This window comes from Prorops nasuta, unplaced genomic scaffold (genome assembly GCF_024137725.1).
Source record: "Prorops nasuta isolate Cenicafe-Biocafe unplaced genomic scaffold, Cenicafe_Pnas_1.2 PNAS00005, whole genome shotgun sequence".
Taxonomy (NCBI): Eukaryota; Metazoa; Arthropoda; class Insecta; order Hymenoptera; family Bethylidae; genus Prorops; species Prorops nasuta.
The window spans coordinates 7918113-7932806 of NW_027116802.1; the positions used below are offsets into that span (position 1 = coordinate 7918113).

At 33.7% G+C, this 14694-nt stretch overlaps 1 protein-coding gene across 2 annotated transcripts; it reads right to left on the minus strand.

Moving 5' to 3' along the window:
• LOC136773619 (uncharacterized) lies at window positions 1-11476 on the minus strand. 2 transcript variants are annotated; one of them, XM_066727407.1, is made up of 3 exons: window positions 10148-11476; window positions 9733-10076; window positions 1-1059 (listed from the first exon to the last, which is right to left on the minus strand). In XM_066727407.1, exons 1-2 carry the CDS (start codon window positions 10840-10842, stop codon window positions 9746-9748), a joined length of 1026 nt encoding a protein of 341 aa, XP_066583504.1. In that variant the 5' UTR covers window positions 10843-11476; the 3' UTR covers window positions 1-1059; window positions 9733-9745. The 2 variants fall into 2 exon arrangements, with proteins under 2 accessions (XP_066583504.1, XP_066583503.1); XM_066727406.1 differs by having other exon boundaries at window positions 5-1059; window positions 9744-10076.
• Window positions 11477-14694: the final 3218 nt, after the last annotated feature.

Consider the following 14694-nt stretch of genomic DNA (forward strand, 5'->3'; position numbering starts at 1 on the left):
TGCAAAAAAGGGATATTATAGTTATAAGTTTATTATTTCACATATCTCAGTGCTTTTGAAAATGAAAATGTATAAAGATATAAAAAAGGACAATTATCAAAAATGTGAAGAAATTTCTAAACTCTTATTTTCGATTTTTCAGGAGTTTTGCAAAATATTAAAATTTTAAATATCTGTATTTTCTAAAGTGATATCGGTTTATTGCAGTTTTTTGGTGAAAAATGAAAAGTAAAACATTGTTACATATATATAAAATATATATTTAAAAATTTCTGTTTAAATAGAACTTTACTGGAAGATCACTTAAAACAGTGAAATCTATTCTAAGGATAAATAAAATTAATAGTAATTTTTGTTTTAATATTGTCCTATGGATAAAAAAATAATTATTTAGAAGCATAAATTATTCATTCTAAAATATTTTTCTTGTAAATAATCTTACATATTATTTACACATGCTTTACTGAAATAAAGGGGGTACGAAAACTTTGCGTTTTTACTATACGCTTGATCAAGGCACTTTTGTATGTACAGTTATTCATTTTGATTTATAGCTTGCAGTAAGGTAATTGAATCTTGATTTTATATTTTCTTAATTAAACGTTTTTCACTGATTTTAAAAAAATGTAGATATTGAAGCTCAATTTTTTAGTGAATATTAAGCTTTAATATTTGAATTCAATTACTTTTTGGTTTTGTTTTAGATTGCAAGAAAACTATCAACCACTGCCCAAGACATAAGTTATTCATTTGGAGACAGGACAATGCAATGTTTATTATCTTGGGTTGCAATGATAAATTGAATAAAAGTGTTCTTTAATTAGAAACCTTTTTCCTAAACACTGATGATATGCTTCTACAGGAATGTTAATATACTTGTATGCTTAACAGAAGATAAATAATGGTAATCAACTATAGCATTGAGATCTAAACTTGTTTAATTAGAAATTTCTTAATTCTCAAAAGAGAACGTATTGTAGAATCAGGCTTTCCATTCTAATATCCAGACTTATAAAAATTGATAATTTTTGAGATCAGCTGGCCAAATGAAGCGAACACCTGCAAACAAAAAAAAATTCATTAAAAATTATCAATAATTAAACAAAATAAAAATAAATGGATCGTGTAAACTTAATACAAATAGAAAATATCTCATTACAAAAGTACAGTTTATATGTATATCACACAAATGAGGATATAAATATATTAATCATTTACGACAATTTTATTTCTTAAACCGAGCTATAGGTTTCTTTCATCTACGATATTTTTAATATTACGATGCAATCTTTCAACTGCTCTTTTCTAATCATTACCTTAACGATTTCAAAAATAATTTTGGAATATTATAATTACTTAAACTAGTAATTATAATATTTTGAAAAAGCGCTATGAATTCTTTTTTAGATATTTTTTCGTACAGTTTTGGATTATTTAAATTGAGATTAACGTAAATGACTCAGGTTTCCGGTTGAAAGTAGCCAAAAAAGAGTGTACGGTTTGAGGGCTAATATATTTCCATTAAAAAGTGCCACACCTTATATATAGGGCATCCTATTGCAACTGCTGTAAGCATATATCCTAAGAAATAAAGAATATGCGGAAAATCATTTCAGATAAAAAATTTGTAAGACTTCAAGGAGGACAAATGAAAAAAAATTTAAATTATTCTTGAATAACTTCTTGAAGTCCCTGTAAAAGTCTTCGATTATTTTTTAAAGTTACCCACCATTTTTTATTACATATTCTTAAAATATATATTAAGAGTTTTCTAAAATATATTTATATACAGGGTGAGGCACTTAAGCCGCCCCAGAATATGGATGCAGAAAGGCGCGTATTTCTTCACCTATAAAAGATATTCAATTTTTGCATAGAACCTTTCTGAAAGCTAATAACAAGAGGCTTCGAAAATGTCCTATGGAAAAATTGAATATCTGTTATAGTTAAAGAGATACACCTCTTTCGGCATTCGTATTCTGGGGCGGCTTAAGTGCCTCACCCTGTATATATATATATATATATATATATTAAAGGCAACACATTTGAAATAATATGTGTACGCAAGAATGCGCCTATGTAATTTCAGCGATTGCACACATTGCCTCAACTAAACCCGCAACTATTTAAAATCTGAATATCTTGTAGACGTCTAGACTAAATAGAACGTACATAAACTGTTTTGGATAGTTCTTCAGATAAGCTACACGCATATGTAATAAAAAATATGAGGTTCCATTTAAAAATATATCTATGGCCTTCAACGGACCATCAGTAGGATATTAAAGATTACTTTAATGTTATCATCATCCATCCCTTGCAAACCTACAACTTTAGTGTCCTATATTTATCTACATCTTTTACATTTTCAAGATATACCATTGTGATATCATGGAGCTTCTTGTATATTGTATACGTTTAATATGGGTTTTAACCGTCGATCATATTTTCGTGTCATGTCCGTAGAGAGTAAAACTTGAAATGTGTCGAATGGATGTTTTCTTTTTAAAGAATTAACTTAATATACTATTACTCAAAACGTATATGACAAATTTACCCAAATAACTCGTACTATGTTAATTTACTGCATATATACACTAAACAATATATTAAAAATAATTTTACTCTTAGTTTAAAAAAGTTGTGAAGTGAAAATTATGTTAGTCGTGAAAAGAATGGGGAAAATTATTGCAAACACAAACTGTAATCTTTAATACCGACTTCGTCATTCGTAATATGTGATAAACACTATTGCACAAATCGGTACAAATACAACAATATTGAAAAAGGTAACAAAATTTAAATGACATTATTTTTTCATGTCATGTGGAGCTTAACTTTTCATTTCACATTTTGTTCTAAATCGACTGTATTTAAAGGTGAAATAATATTTAGTACATTGTTTAGTGTAGGAGTGATGTCGAATTATAAAGTCATATTAGGCGGTTTATTGTTACAATACAACCCGTGATGACCCCTATGCTTTCGTTAAGGTAAGTTCTCTAATTTATTACATATTTTGAGTTAAATTCTCGAAAAGGATAGTTACCCAATAAGCTGTATACATATTTATATCCATCTCAATGTGAGAGTTTGCAAATTGTTATTTTTTATATTTTAGTTACTTTGAAATAAACTTATTATTTGCTAACAAAAATTCAATAGAGATTTCCAAACATTTTCCTAGGTATAACGATATTAAAATTACATTATGTTATTAAATATAGTTTTGAATATTTTCTATTAATAATTAAATTAAATACACAAAACAACTTCATTTCTTTCAAGTTAAAAACATATCTGAAATGTATGATATAAAACGAGCAATACTACTGCATAAGATAATTGATTGTTCTTTTTTGTAAGTTTTAAACGATTATTCAAGATCCAGTGAATTTTTATACCCTACTAAACACAAAGAACTTTAATTTAAACGTTTTTATATTAAATGAAAAAGAAAAACATATAATCATTAAACATTACAAAACCTCGCGCCGCTTATATATTTATGCGGGATGTTCTAATGATAACGTACACTTCAAAATTTTTGCAGTCGAAAAGTTTAGAATAAATCTTGAGCAATGAGAGCTTCATCATAGAAGCAAGGTTTACAATATGAAGGAGTTCCGAAGAAAAAAAAGTTTTAGGACCATATAAGTGACTTTTTAATAGAACGTATTTTTATTGTATACTTTGTAGTTGCTTTTTAGAGCTTTTCATGATACTATATTAATAAATCAATTAACTTAAACGTTTACTATTTGTCTGAATTTTAAATAGGTATATATGGGCAAGTATGCGTGTAGCATAGCAGTAACTCTATCTGTTTCAACAGAACAAAGACTTACGTATAATTTTAAAGTTATTATTTTTACTTTGTAAATGCTTGAATTATAACATATATAGAGTAGGGTGTCCGTTAAAAAGACATTATTTTTTTTTCTATTTTAACCATTTTTAACTTGGTGCAGAATCGGATAAAACTGAGGTTTACAATAGTCTAACCGATGTAGGTACTAAGAACCCGTGCCACCGAAGGTTTGAAGCAAAAAATAGAATTTCGCGTAAAATGATGACATTTTGTGACACTTCTGAATACCATTTCTTCATTCTTCAAACGTTTCTCATAATAATGTAGCTTTTGTTAATTGAAGGGTCTCCGAATATAAATCCACAGTGACCTTTTTTTTTAACTTGTAAAAACCTTTATTTTCTGTGTTAAAGTTTCTTAAAATAATAATTTGCAATGAAAATTCATTATAGCCGTATCTTGAATAGTTTCTCTCTTTTAGCCTCGATAGCTCCGCCCCTATTTGTTCTAATGTGCCTGAATATGGTAAAATTATGTAAAAATTTTGGTGAGTTTTTATAACATACACTGCAGGCAAAAAGTTTAGGATCACTTGGCAAAATTGTAAAAAAAAAAGGTTCTTCTTTAAATGCGTGTGGTTTAGCAACCCTAAAAGATAGATCACATTTAAGGATATCGTAGTAAAGCTTATTGAATGCCGCGTCCTCCCATATTACCTTGACCTAAATATAATCTTGGTTGCCCATAATAAAGGAGAGAAGCACAACAAAATTTTTGCTGTCTTTTTGATTATGGATATCAAGTTTTTTATTCTTTGCACCGCTCTTGTTAATAGTCATAGGCATTTGAAATTTAAGCGTGTGAAACCTTGAATCTTTAGCTTTCATTCAAGGCCAAAAACGTTTATAAACTCTTATTATGTTCGGAGTTATTGGATAATCAATGAAGCAATGTCCGGCCGGTATTATGCCCCTAAAACCAGATGTTCTACGGATAAAATGCTGGCCGGACATTGCTTCATTGATTATCCAATAACTCCGAACATAATAAGAGTTTATAAACGTTTTTGGCCTTGAATGAAAGCTAAAGATTCAAGGTTTCACACGCTTAAATTTCAAATGCCTATGACTATTAACAAGAGCGGTGCAAAGAATAAAAAACTTGATATCCATAATCAAAAAGACAGCAAAAATTTTGTTGTGCTTCTCTCCTTTATTATGGGCAACCAAGATTATATTTAGGTCAAGGTAATATGGGAGGACGCGGCATTCAATAAGCTTTACTACGATATCCTTAAATGTGATCTATCTTTTAGGGTTGCTAAACCACACGCATTTAAAGAAGAACCTTTTTTTTTTACAATTTTGCCAAGTGATCCTAAACTTTTTGCCTGCAGTGTATGTTATAAAAACTCACCAAAATTTTTACATAATTTTACCATATTCAGGCACATTAGAATAAATAGGGGCGGAGCTATCGAGGATAAAAAAGAGAAACTATTCAAGATACGGCTATAATGAATTTTCTTTGCAAATTATTATTTTAAGAAACTTTAACACAGAAAATAAAGGTTTTTACAAGTTAAAAAAAAAAGGTCACTGTGGATTTATATTCGGAGACCCTTCAATTAACAAAAGCTACATTATTATGAGAAACGTTTGAAGAATGAAGAAATGGCATTCAGAAGTGTCACAAAATGTCATCATTTTACGCGAAATTCTATTTTTTGCTTCAAACCTTCGGTGGCACGGGTTCTTAGTACCTACATCGGTTAGACTATTGTAAACCTCAGTTTTATCCGATTCTGCACCAAGTTAAAAATGGTTAAAATAGAAAAAAAAAATAATGTCTTTTTAACGGACACCCTAATATAGAGGTTTGCAAATCACTCGAAAGTAGCTTAACCAGAATAAGCAATTAAATATAAGGGATTGCGTTAAAAAATCTATAATGACTTTCAAGTCTTCGAAGAATTTTATATTATTTTGCAAAAAGAAATTACACAAAAAATAACGGTTTATATAAAATCAAAATTTATCTTGTAAAATATATTTAATTTTCCAAAAGAAATACTAAACAATTTTGAAAAGCGTAAATAACTTGAACAATTGAAGCATATATAATTGAAGCATATATACATAAAATATTACACAAAATATACTACTGAAGATACACTAAAGCATGGACGTAAAAACTTCTTTAATTTCGAAAATATAATAAATATATTTTTTGCTTAGGACGCGTTTCAGGATGCAAATATAAGTAGGGACTTGAAAAAGGTCCAGAGAAAAAAATGTAAATTTCTTATTATTATAAGGATAAGTGAGTTCTTACGTGCAAGCTCAGTTATGCATTTTTCGTGTGTACTGTCAGTGCCATAAATGGCTTTATTCTCCGTGTATAAGAGAACCGATGTCTCCCACAAGCGCTCTGTGGAAAGAAGCGGTGTCTGTGGCGCTGCTTGGAGAAGCCATTAATGACACTCAGTGTACACCCTGTATATAGCCGGCGGCGCACGATACTGGATTCGTACTGGATTACTTGCTGGATTTGGAATGCTGACTGCTAATTGGTTATAACAATCCAGATATCCAATCAACCATCATCATTTCAAATCTAGCAAGTAATCCATCACGGATCCAGGATATTGTGCCACTGGCCTAACTTCCATATCATATTTAAATTTCTTTGTCCTTATAAAAAGTCTGTTTTTATACATCTCATTCTCTTCAAAGGATTCGAAACTGGTATTTTGTGCTCAACAATCCAACATCTTATCCAATCGTCTGTTTCTTCTTTATTGAATACAGACTTCAACCTTGTTTTAATAACCCCAAATTTTTGTAAAACTGTTTTTTATATAAAACATCTTCCAAAATTGTATTTTTGTATTCTTTCACCAATAATGCTTTGCTAAACGGCAATGTGAAAGCTACTAAGATTGATTTTTGGGGGAGTCTACGCGCACGCTGCCATTTTAATCAGGTTGCTATTATGTAGACTCAATAAATAAAATAATTTTCATATATTTCAATAGGCTTTATAACAAACTAATCACACCTTCGCAGATTCGCAACAATATCTATCATAGAAGCCGTATAAAAGATGATCAAAAGCAGCTAATTTTCCAGGAATGTTAAGTTTAATGAAACCTAAAATTAATATTATTCACAAAAAGCTTCTACCTGTGTAGGTGTATTTCAGTCTTCCTGGTCTCCAATTATTCACTAAGCTTTGTTGCGGAACGAGAAGTACAGCGTCCCCTTTTTAAATTATTAAAGGGTAGAAAATTTAATTTTTTTCCAAAAATAATTAAATAAATTAGATTCCCGAACAAAATTCACATTCTCTAAATTGTGGAAAGTTTCTAAATTAAATTTTCATTTAGAATATTCTTAATATTTGATGTTTGACCACATTAGTTGCATGAATTATGCAATATCTTAGATAAACATATTAATTGTTTGCTGCACAATACCCTAACAGTCATGGAATCTAAACAAAAACGAAACTTTTTTATTTAATTACTTTTAAAATATGGTTGAGAGAAAGAGGGGGAAGAGAGATAGTGTTTATATTACCTATGCCTCGCGTTTAAATGAAAGAATATACATCAAGAGATGTTAACTTAGACTAACTCTCATGTGCTGTATAATATGTATTTGTGGGATTGATCTACGTAAACAAAATATAGTTATTAATATAATTCGAGCTTTGTTATGTTTATTATTTTGAATCATTTCGATATAGTCTGTATCCTCTCTTCCTATATAATAGAAATTTCGATCGAGCTTACTTATAATACAATTTAATTTCTGTAGTAAACAGTAAAATTTAAGTCTCTATTATTGCTTATTGGCTTTTATTGTACTCTCATCTTTTATCATTCCGCGCCGAACGCGAACGTTCGAAGAAAACCGTTTGTTATAATAGTGGCAATGTTTATCGATAAGATAACTAACATGCGGGCTCCACCAGCATAGTTACTGCGTGTTACTTTTGTCTTCATCGTCTTGTAGCAAGAGTGTATAAAGCCCATTCCAATATTTTTAGCAATTCGTATTTACTTGTAGACTAACTTTTTAAACTACCGTAATTCAAGGTAATATTAATAATATTCTTTTAAGATTGATCACTGTATAAATAACATTTATGAATAGTGTATTATTGTATATTCTATTTTCAATAAATATTTGAGATGAACATAAGATCGCAATGTTTCGTTAAATAGTTCAATTCAAATACTTAAACAATCCACTGTATCTATTGATGTGATCAATCTTAAATACGAAGATTAATTACACTGCGAATAATGGTAAGCATTTTAGTAAAAATAAGTCCTTTCGTTATATCTAATTACAAGACATGGATGAGTGTTCATGGAAATTTGGTTTAAATTTTTATATATAAGAAGCATGCGCACGTCAGCTTGCTATTGTGATAATCCACACACATATAACACACTTGACTAAAAAATATTTAAAAAATGTCTTTAAGTCACTTGGTGCTGTATAGGATGGTAATAAATGTTGATATGTAGAATGAAGATGTATAAATAATTTATATTTATTAATAACTTGATTCATGTTATACGGATAATTAATTAGAATAAAATAAATGTTCTAAAAAATGGACATAGACTTTTGGGGCCGTGGAAGGGCTAAAAATTTCAAGTTGCAAAATATCCACAGATAAAAATCAATAAGAGAAACAAAACAAAAAGTAGTGTTACTCAGAGACTTGCATAACGAAACGACAAACTCATCAGTACATAAAAGAGAGCCAAGGAAGGAATTTATTAAATTAATTTGCCACGGGCGACGCATCTCGTAAACTTCGTAGATGACCTCACTTTATAATTGTCGGGAATTACTAGCTGCTCCTGTTGCTGTCGTTGATACTACTACTGTGACTGTCAAGAAATTTCTACCACCATTTGAATTATCCGTACCAATGTAGTCTTTTCCCCTATAGTATGTGCTGCCTTATTCACGTGTACCAAGGAATTCCCTTGGCATCAATTATAAAAATATTCTTTTCTAAAATGAACTAAGTAGCCACAATAAAACCGCGATTCAGTTTACATAAATAAAATACTTTTATAAAACGGAAATACAGAAAGAGAGACAGCAAGTTTTACACGTGCATATATGCTATATTCGTTACAGGGGACATGGTTTCGTAAGCATATGGCCACCGTATACCGATGGTAATGCTCTCCATATGCTATATAGGATAGGGACTATAGTTCACTGACGTCTCGTTCTCGTATATTAAATCTTCGATGCTATGCCATGCCACACCATAATGGTGCTGTTGCCCAGCGGCACACGTATGTCTACAAAACGAAAATCAGTCGCAATAGGAGCCATATCTATTTATGACTTATAAACTCGACCTGTCATTCTTTCACGCTGTACAATCGTATCACAGAAAATTTTGATTAATTTGTTATAAGGAAAAGAAATTGGGGGAAGCGATGGGCTTTGAAAAAAAGTTTTCTTTCAATTGAAGGAAAGAGACAAATGCCACTTAAACGTTGCTCGACATATGGCTAGAAAGAAAGAAAGAGAGAGAGAGAGAACTTCCGGGCCTGCACTCGTGTCAGTCATAACCTCTTTTTCTAACACAACTTACTTGACCGATCGGCCGAACATATGTTAGGAATAACGATATAATGGGATTCACGTTTCGAGACAAGTCTTCTACAAGATATTAAAGCAAACGAATGTTTACAATTCGATCACACTCGAAGTGTTGATTTGAAAGAGCGCGGAGTATCGAGAAACACTGCCGAGCGTTATTTTTAAATAGGAATGGCACGCATGGTTTGTACGCATGTGCGAGCGATACAGAACACGAGTTTCCACTTAAGAAATTATAGATGGAAAAAATGGTGTTTTTAGTGTGAACGGGCTTACCGTTTACTTACAATTAGACGTGAGCAAGCCGCTGTTGTTGATGCACGTGGTGAACCAGCCTGCCCTGCTCTTGCTCCCACCAATTAACCACATCCATAAATTCGCCGGGTGTATCGGCCAATTCCTGTTTGTAATATACGGTATGGCCATCAGCACCGAAAGAATCGGCACCTTCCTCGCTGTCACCAGTGCCGCTGTAAGGCGACAAAACCCTAGGATCCAAATTTTCTTCGTTACTAGCATAATTGAGTGCATTGGAAATTTTTACAGTTGGCAATGGCTCGAGGTTTTCCTCGTCGCCAATGGAGGAGGCGTAGTAGTCGCTCGTTCTTGAAGGAGAGTGCCTATAAAAAGATTCGTGTAAATGAGGAGTTATAATCGAAAATGATCGTTTTTCCAATCGTAGCTCTCTTACCTAGTAACTTTGACTCGTCTGCTCGAGTGTTGATTGTTCTCCTGAGTGGGGGAAATGGCACGGTTGCCATTCTCATCGTCCAATAGTAATCCTTCAGCAGAGCCATTGTGGCTGGAAGACAAAAGACTGTTTGCGGGAGATGGTGCGCATCTATTCTCGACAGTTCCAATTTCCGAAGTATCCGTGATCGTCTCATATTTGACACGAGTGGAAGATTCCACATCGGGATCTGCATCACCGTCAGTATCATTGTCCGCGTCAGCTTCAGCCAAAAGTCTCTGTAATCCTCGTATGTACTCAACTGCCATCCTCAAAGTCTCCACTTTCGAAAGCTTCTTTCCCCTTTCGCCATAACCAGCAGCAATGTGGCTCGGTATGTGTTGTCGCAGAGTGGCAAAGCCATTGTTGACTTGCTTTACTCTGTTACGTTCTCTGGCGTTTCTACGAGCAACTGCCACCGGTGGTGGCTGTCCATTTTTGCCATGCTTCTTCAGCCTGGAAGGATCGTAAGGCGGGAGAGTCGAATTGCTAGTCGAATTGATGTTATTCCAATTGTTTTTTGTCACGACCAATTGGCCCTCGTTGCCAATAATGTTCCTCTCGTTATCTTGTAACGTCCTCAGCAACATCAATTGCTCCTCGTTGCCATTTATCTGCACACGATTACAGAACACTCTCACCCCCATCGTTGCCATCCTGCAGTTTCTTCTTTATCCTCAGACATTAAACTGCTTTTGAGGACGTAAGTATTACATATACCGCTGCTCAGAAGATTATTTTTTCACTTTTCATACAATCTGTTTTGAAGAAGTAATACTTCTTTCCATTGGACTTGGAGTAGCCAATAACGAACACACCAAAAAGCAGACGTTTTGATACCACGGGGTATACCAACTTTACGTTATCCAAATACATGACATAACCTTTTAAATACCACGTATCTATATATAATATTATATTCTTTTATCGTTCAACAGTTCTTCTTTTTAACAGTGTATTAATTTACTATTATTATTATTTTTCAAAAGGCACAGGAAAGTGGGAGCGAATAGTAATTCGCGATATCACAGTTTTGCTATTGCCGGCTGGAGAACAGAAATGAAATAACGTAGCACGGAACACTTTTGTCGTGAACTGAAAAATCTCGTGCTACTCACTGTATGGCGTTCGCGTTCAGAATGAGCGCGGACATCCGATAGATGGGTTAGGTTTCAGCATTTGGTTCTCGAAGGAGAGAGAAAGATAGAGCGGGGAGAGGGGACTTTGGAGTAGAGGCAGATAGAGATACAAGGACAGAAGCGGAAAGAGCTGGAAAGAGACGAAAATAGCGAGGGGTTCGAGGGATCTCGTGTCCTGGGGCATGGGACTCGGGGAAGAATACGAGTGAGCGGGAATGTAGCGTTAAAAGAGAGACGGAGAAAGATTGGTGGTTGGTGGGGAGTTTGAGCACGCGCCGCAGCCCCCTCGTTTCTCTACCCCGGAACTGAAAAGGGGAGGGGAGTCGTACGCGCACCATATGCCAGAGGAGGACGCGTATGAGCGTGTGCCGGCTTTCGAACCGATTCCATAATGCGCGTAGTGTGCGTCCCCTCGTTCTCCTATGTGGCTACGCACACACAGGACCCTGGTAGGACTTTCTGTTACTGCATTTCTACCCGTATGCGAGCTTATAACCGAATAACCACTATGTATGTATGGTGCACTATTCTGGCTACCGGTGATATAAACCTACGTTAGACCACCTCAAATATTCGCGACTATTCATTTTTTGTGCTTTCTGCTTTTCATCTCTAATTACAAAATTTATTCAAACCGTCGTGCACCTATTTGGTTCGTCAGGATATTAATTAAAAATCCCGCCTAAGTCCCTGTGAAATTAAGGGAGAGGTAGAGAGTTGTGGTATATTAGCTATACAGAGATACGAGTACGAGGTAGAGTGGAGGTAAACTATGATTGATTAAAAGTCGAGAATTTCTTTATTATTTTCTGTAATTGTTTATTTAAAATATTGTATTTAACGGGTAAACTGGTGAATCGAGCATTCTGTAATTTTCACTTTACTTATTAAAACTTTTAATTACTGATAGTAAATAAGGTTATTAAAATAATTGCGCAATATAAATAAATTATTCCAATCCATTGTATTTTAATAAAAAATATGGACGAAGGGGATCTAAGAAAATTTATAATACTAAATATACCTGTATAGAGAGGTCGTCAGGGCCCTTAATCTCGTTGCCGTGGACTCGTCCCCACAAGTTGCGTGAGCAAAACAAGACGCTCCTCTGAAAATACATGAATAAAAAATGCCCAACGATTTTTATCGATTCTGAATAATATCAAAATTCCTTAATATATGTAAGTGATCGTGGCAAGTGAAACGAAGTTCTTCCACGTTTTGCTCGGGCAAATTCTGCCGATATAACGTTCTAAATCCAGATCAGCGTTGGTCAAACATATTTATTGCTGTTATTAATTTTCTTACATCGTATATTTCTGTCTTTACATTATCATTTTTGTGAGAATGTTTACAGAAGCTTTGCAATCTACTTTTTTCTGCTAAATCTTTATCTCCTCGAAATATCGCTTCTCTCTTTTCCTTTTACTGCACATAACAGGGAGAGTCGTTTTTTAAAGCAGAAACGAAATTCGTTCGGTAAGCTACAGGAAAGAATATTTAGTATTGATGCAAATACACGCAAGGTACATGGATACCTTGGAATACTAAATTACTGGAAGAGAAAAGGATAAAATTATTGTTCAAAAGCACGGGGCAGAGAAGAAGGTAAAATGACGATGACGTTGATGGTGGGGGTAAGAGAAGGCAGAAGAGGGTGGTTCGGTGCGGGTTCTTTGTTTGGTGGACGCGTGCTCTAGCACGTGTTCCTCACGATTCACGACCAATACCTGGCCACTTTGGCTACGTTCTCCCTCAGCTACTAACTGTATAAGCAAAGTGTCACTAAAAATCTTCTGTTCTCAATCAAGAGACACAATATTATTTTGACGATAAATAATTAAAAAAATACATCGCTATACTACTATCATTTACTAGAAAATTTACCAATCCAACCGTATTCCAATCGTCGATGTATTTTCTTTTAAATACAGCTATTCAGTACAATTTCTAATAATATTTTTCTATCTGTTCTAGATAAAACTGATGCATGCAGTTATATAGCATAAGAATAATTAACTTAATTTTCTGATAGAAATTAGTTTAGGATGTGTACGTGAATGGAACGTTTTAAGGGAGAGGTGTAAAAACAGAGAGAAGGGGAGAGAGAGAGAGAGAGAGGAGGTGGAAGGGATGAAGAAAGCCACGATAGGTGCGCGTGGGTCTTTGTGATGGTCGCGTGTCCGAAGCGTGGCTTTATTGCGTCCTCGTTCAACCTTTCGCGGTTCGCTGAGGTAAAAGGAGACGGCGAGTAGAGTGCGTGCGTTCAAAGGGACGAAAGAGGAGGGAACAAGATGAAGAGAGAAAGGAGAAGGGAAGTATGGGAGAAGGGTGAGGGACGAGGTACCAGCTGCCCTTTCCACTGCTACTCCTCGATCAAACGAATCTCCGTTCACCAGACGAAACTAATGTACCGAGTCATGCTTACCTCTCCTCCCTACCACTATCCAACGATTAGAACTAATTGTGATATGAAAAAGATAAATTTTCAATCGTTTTAATTAACGATAAGGGACTAGGTTTCAAATTTTTATTCTTTTAAAAACTTTTGATACTTTTTCCTTGACAAAAGTGATTATATTTTACATAGATTTCATACGAATTTTCAACTTTGAAATGGATACGTTCCAACGTCTGTCAAGCAAAGTTCCATTTAGCTGACGAAAATTATATACCGAGTATTGCGATTCTTCTTTGTAAACCATCATTTAACGATAGAATCTATTGAACGTAGTTATATATATATATATATATATACAAAATGAACCAATTAATATTAAAGGATTTCACATAATTGAGATTTATAAAATTATTTTCTTAAAAAAAATATAATGTATCAGTTTTTAGCTAAATTACGCAACATTTATCGTTAAATCATTATTATCAAGTTATGGTTTTTTTTTATAAATGTGTCATTAGTTATACCAATAGGACGAAGATTTATCAGTTCTTTTAATAAGTAAAAAGAAAACGGAATAAGAAGATTTTTTCTTTCGGAAAATATTCGACGGTTTTTTTTCTCGACTAAAGCGACTACAGCTCGGGTGTCACACGAGTTTTCAGCCTCGTCGAGCCGGACACGTCGCATCGGCTTTCCTACAAGGGATGCTTTTTTTCCACCAGTTACCAGACTATACGCATATGTCGCATATAGATCTCAGTGAGTATCTGTGTCTTAGCATAAGGTTTACAATTGGACGATTATAAGAATAAATTTTGTATTGAAAGGAAGATAATCTGAAAAAGTGGCAGTGGTAGTAGTAAACTATAGTAAGGAGAGAGAGAGAGAGAGAGAGAGAGAGAGGAGGGGATTATAAAAGAGAGAAAGTGAATTTATATTTTAGGGTGGATCAGGCCCCACGTGGCATG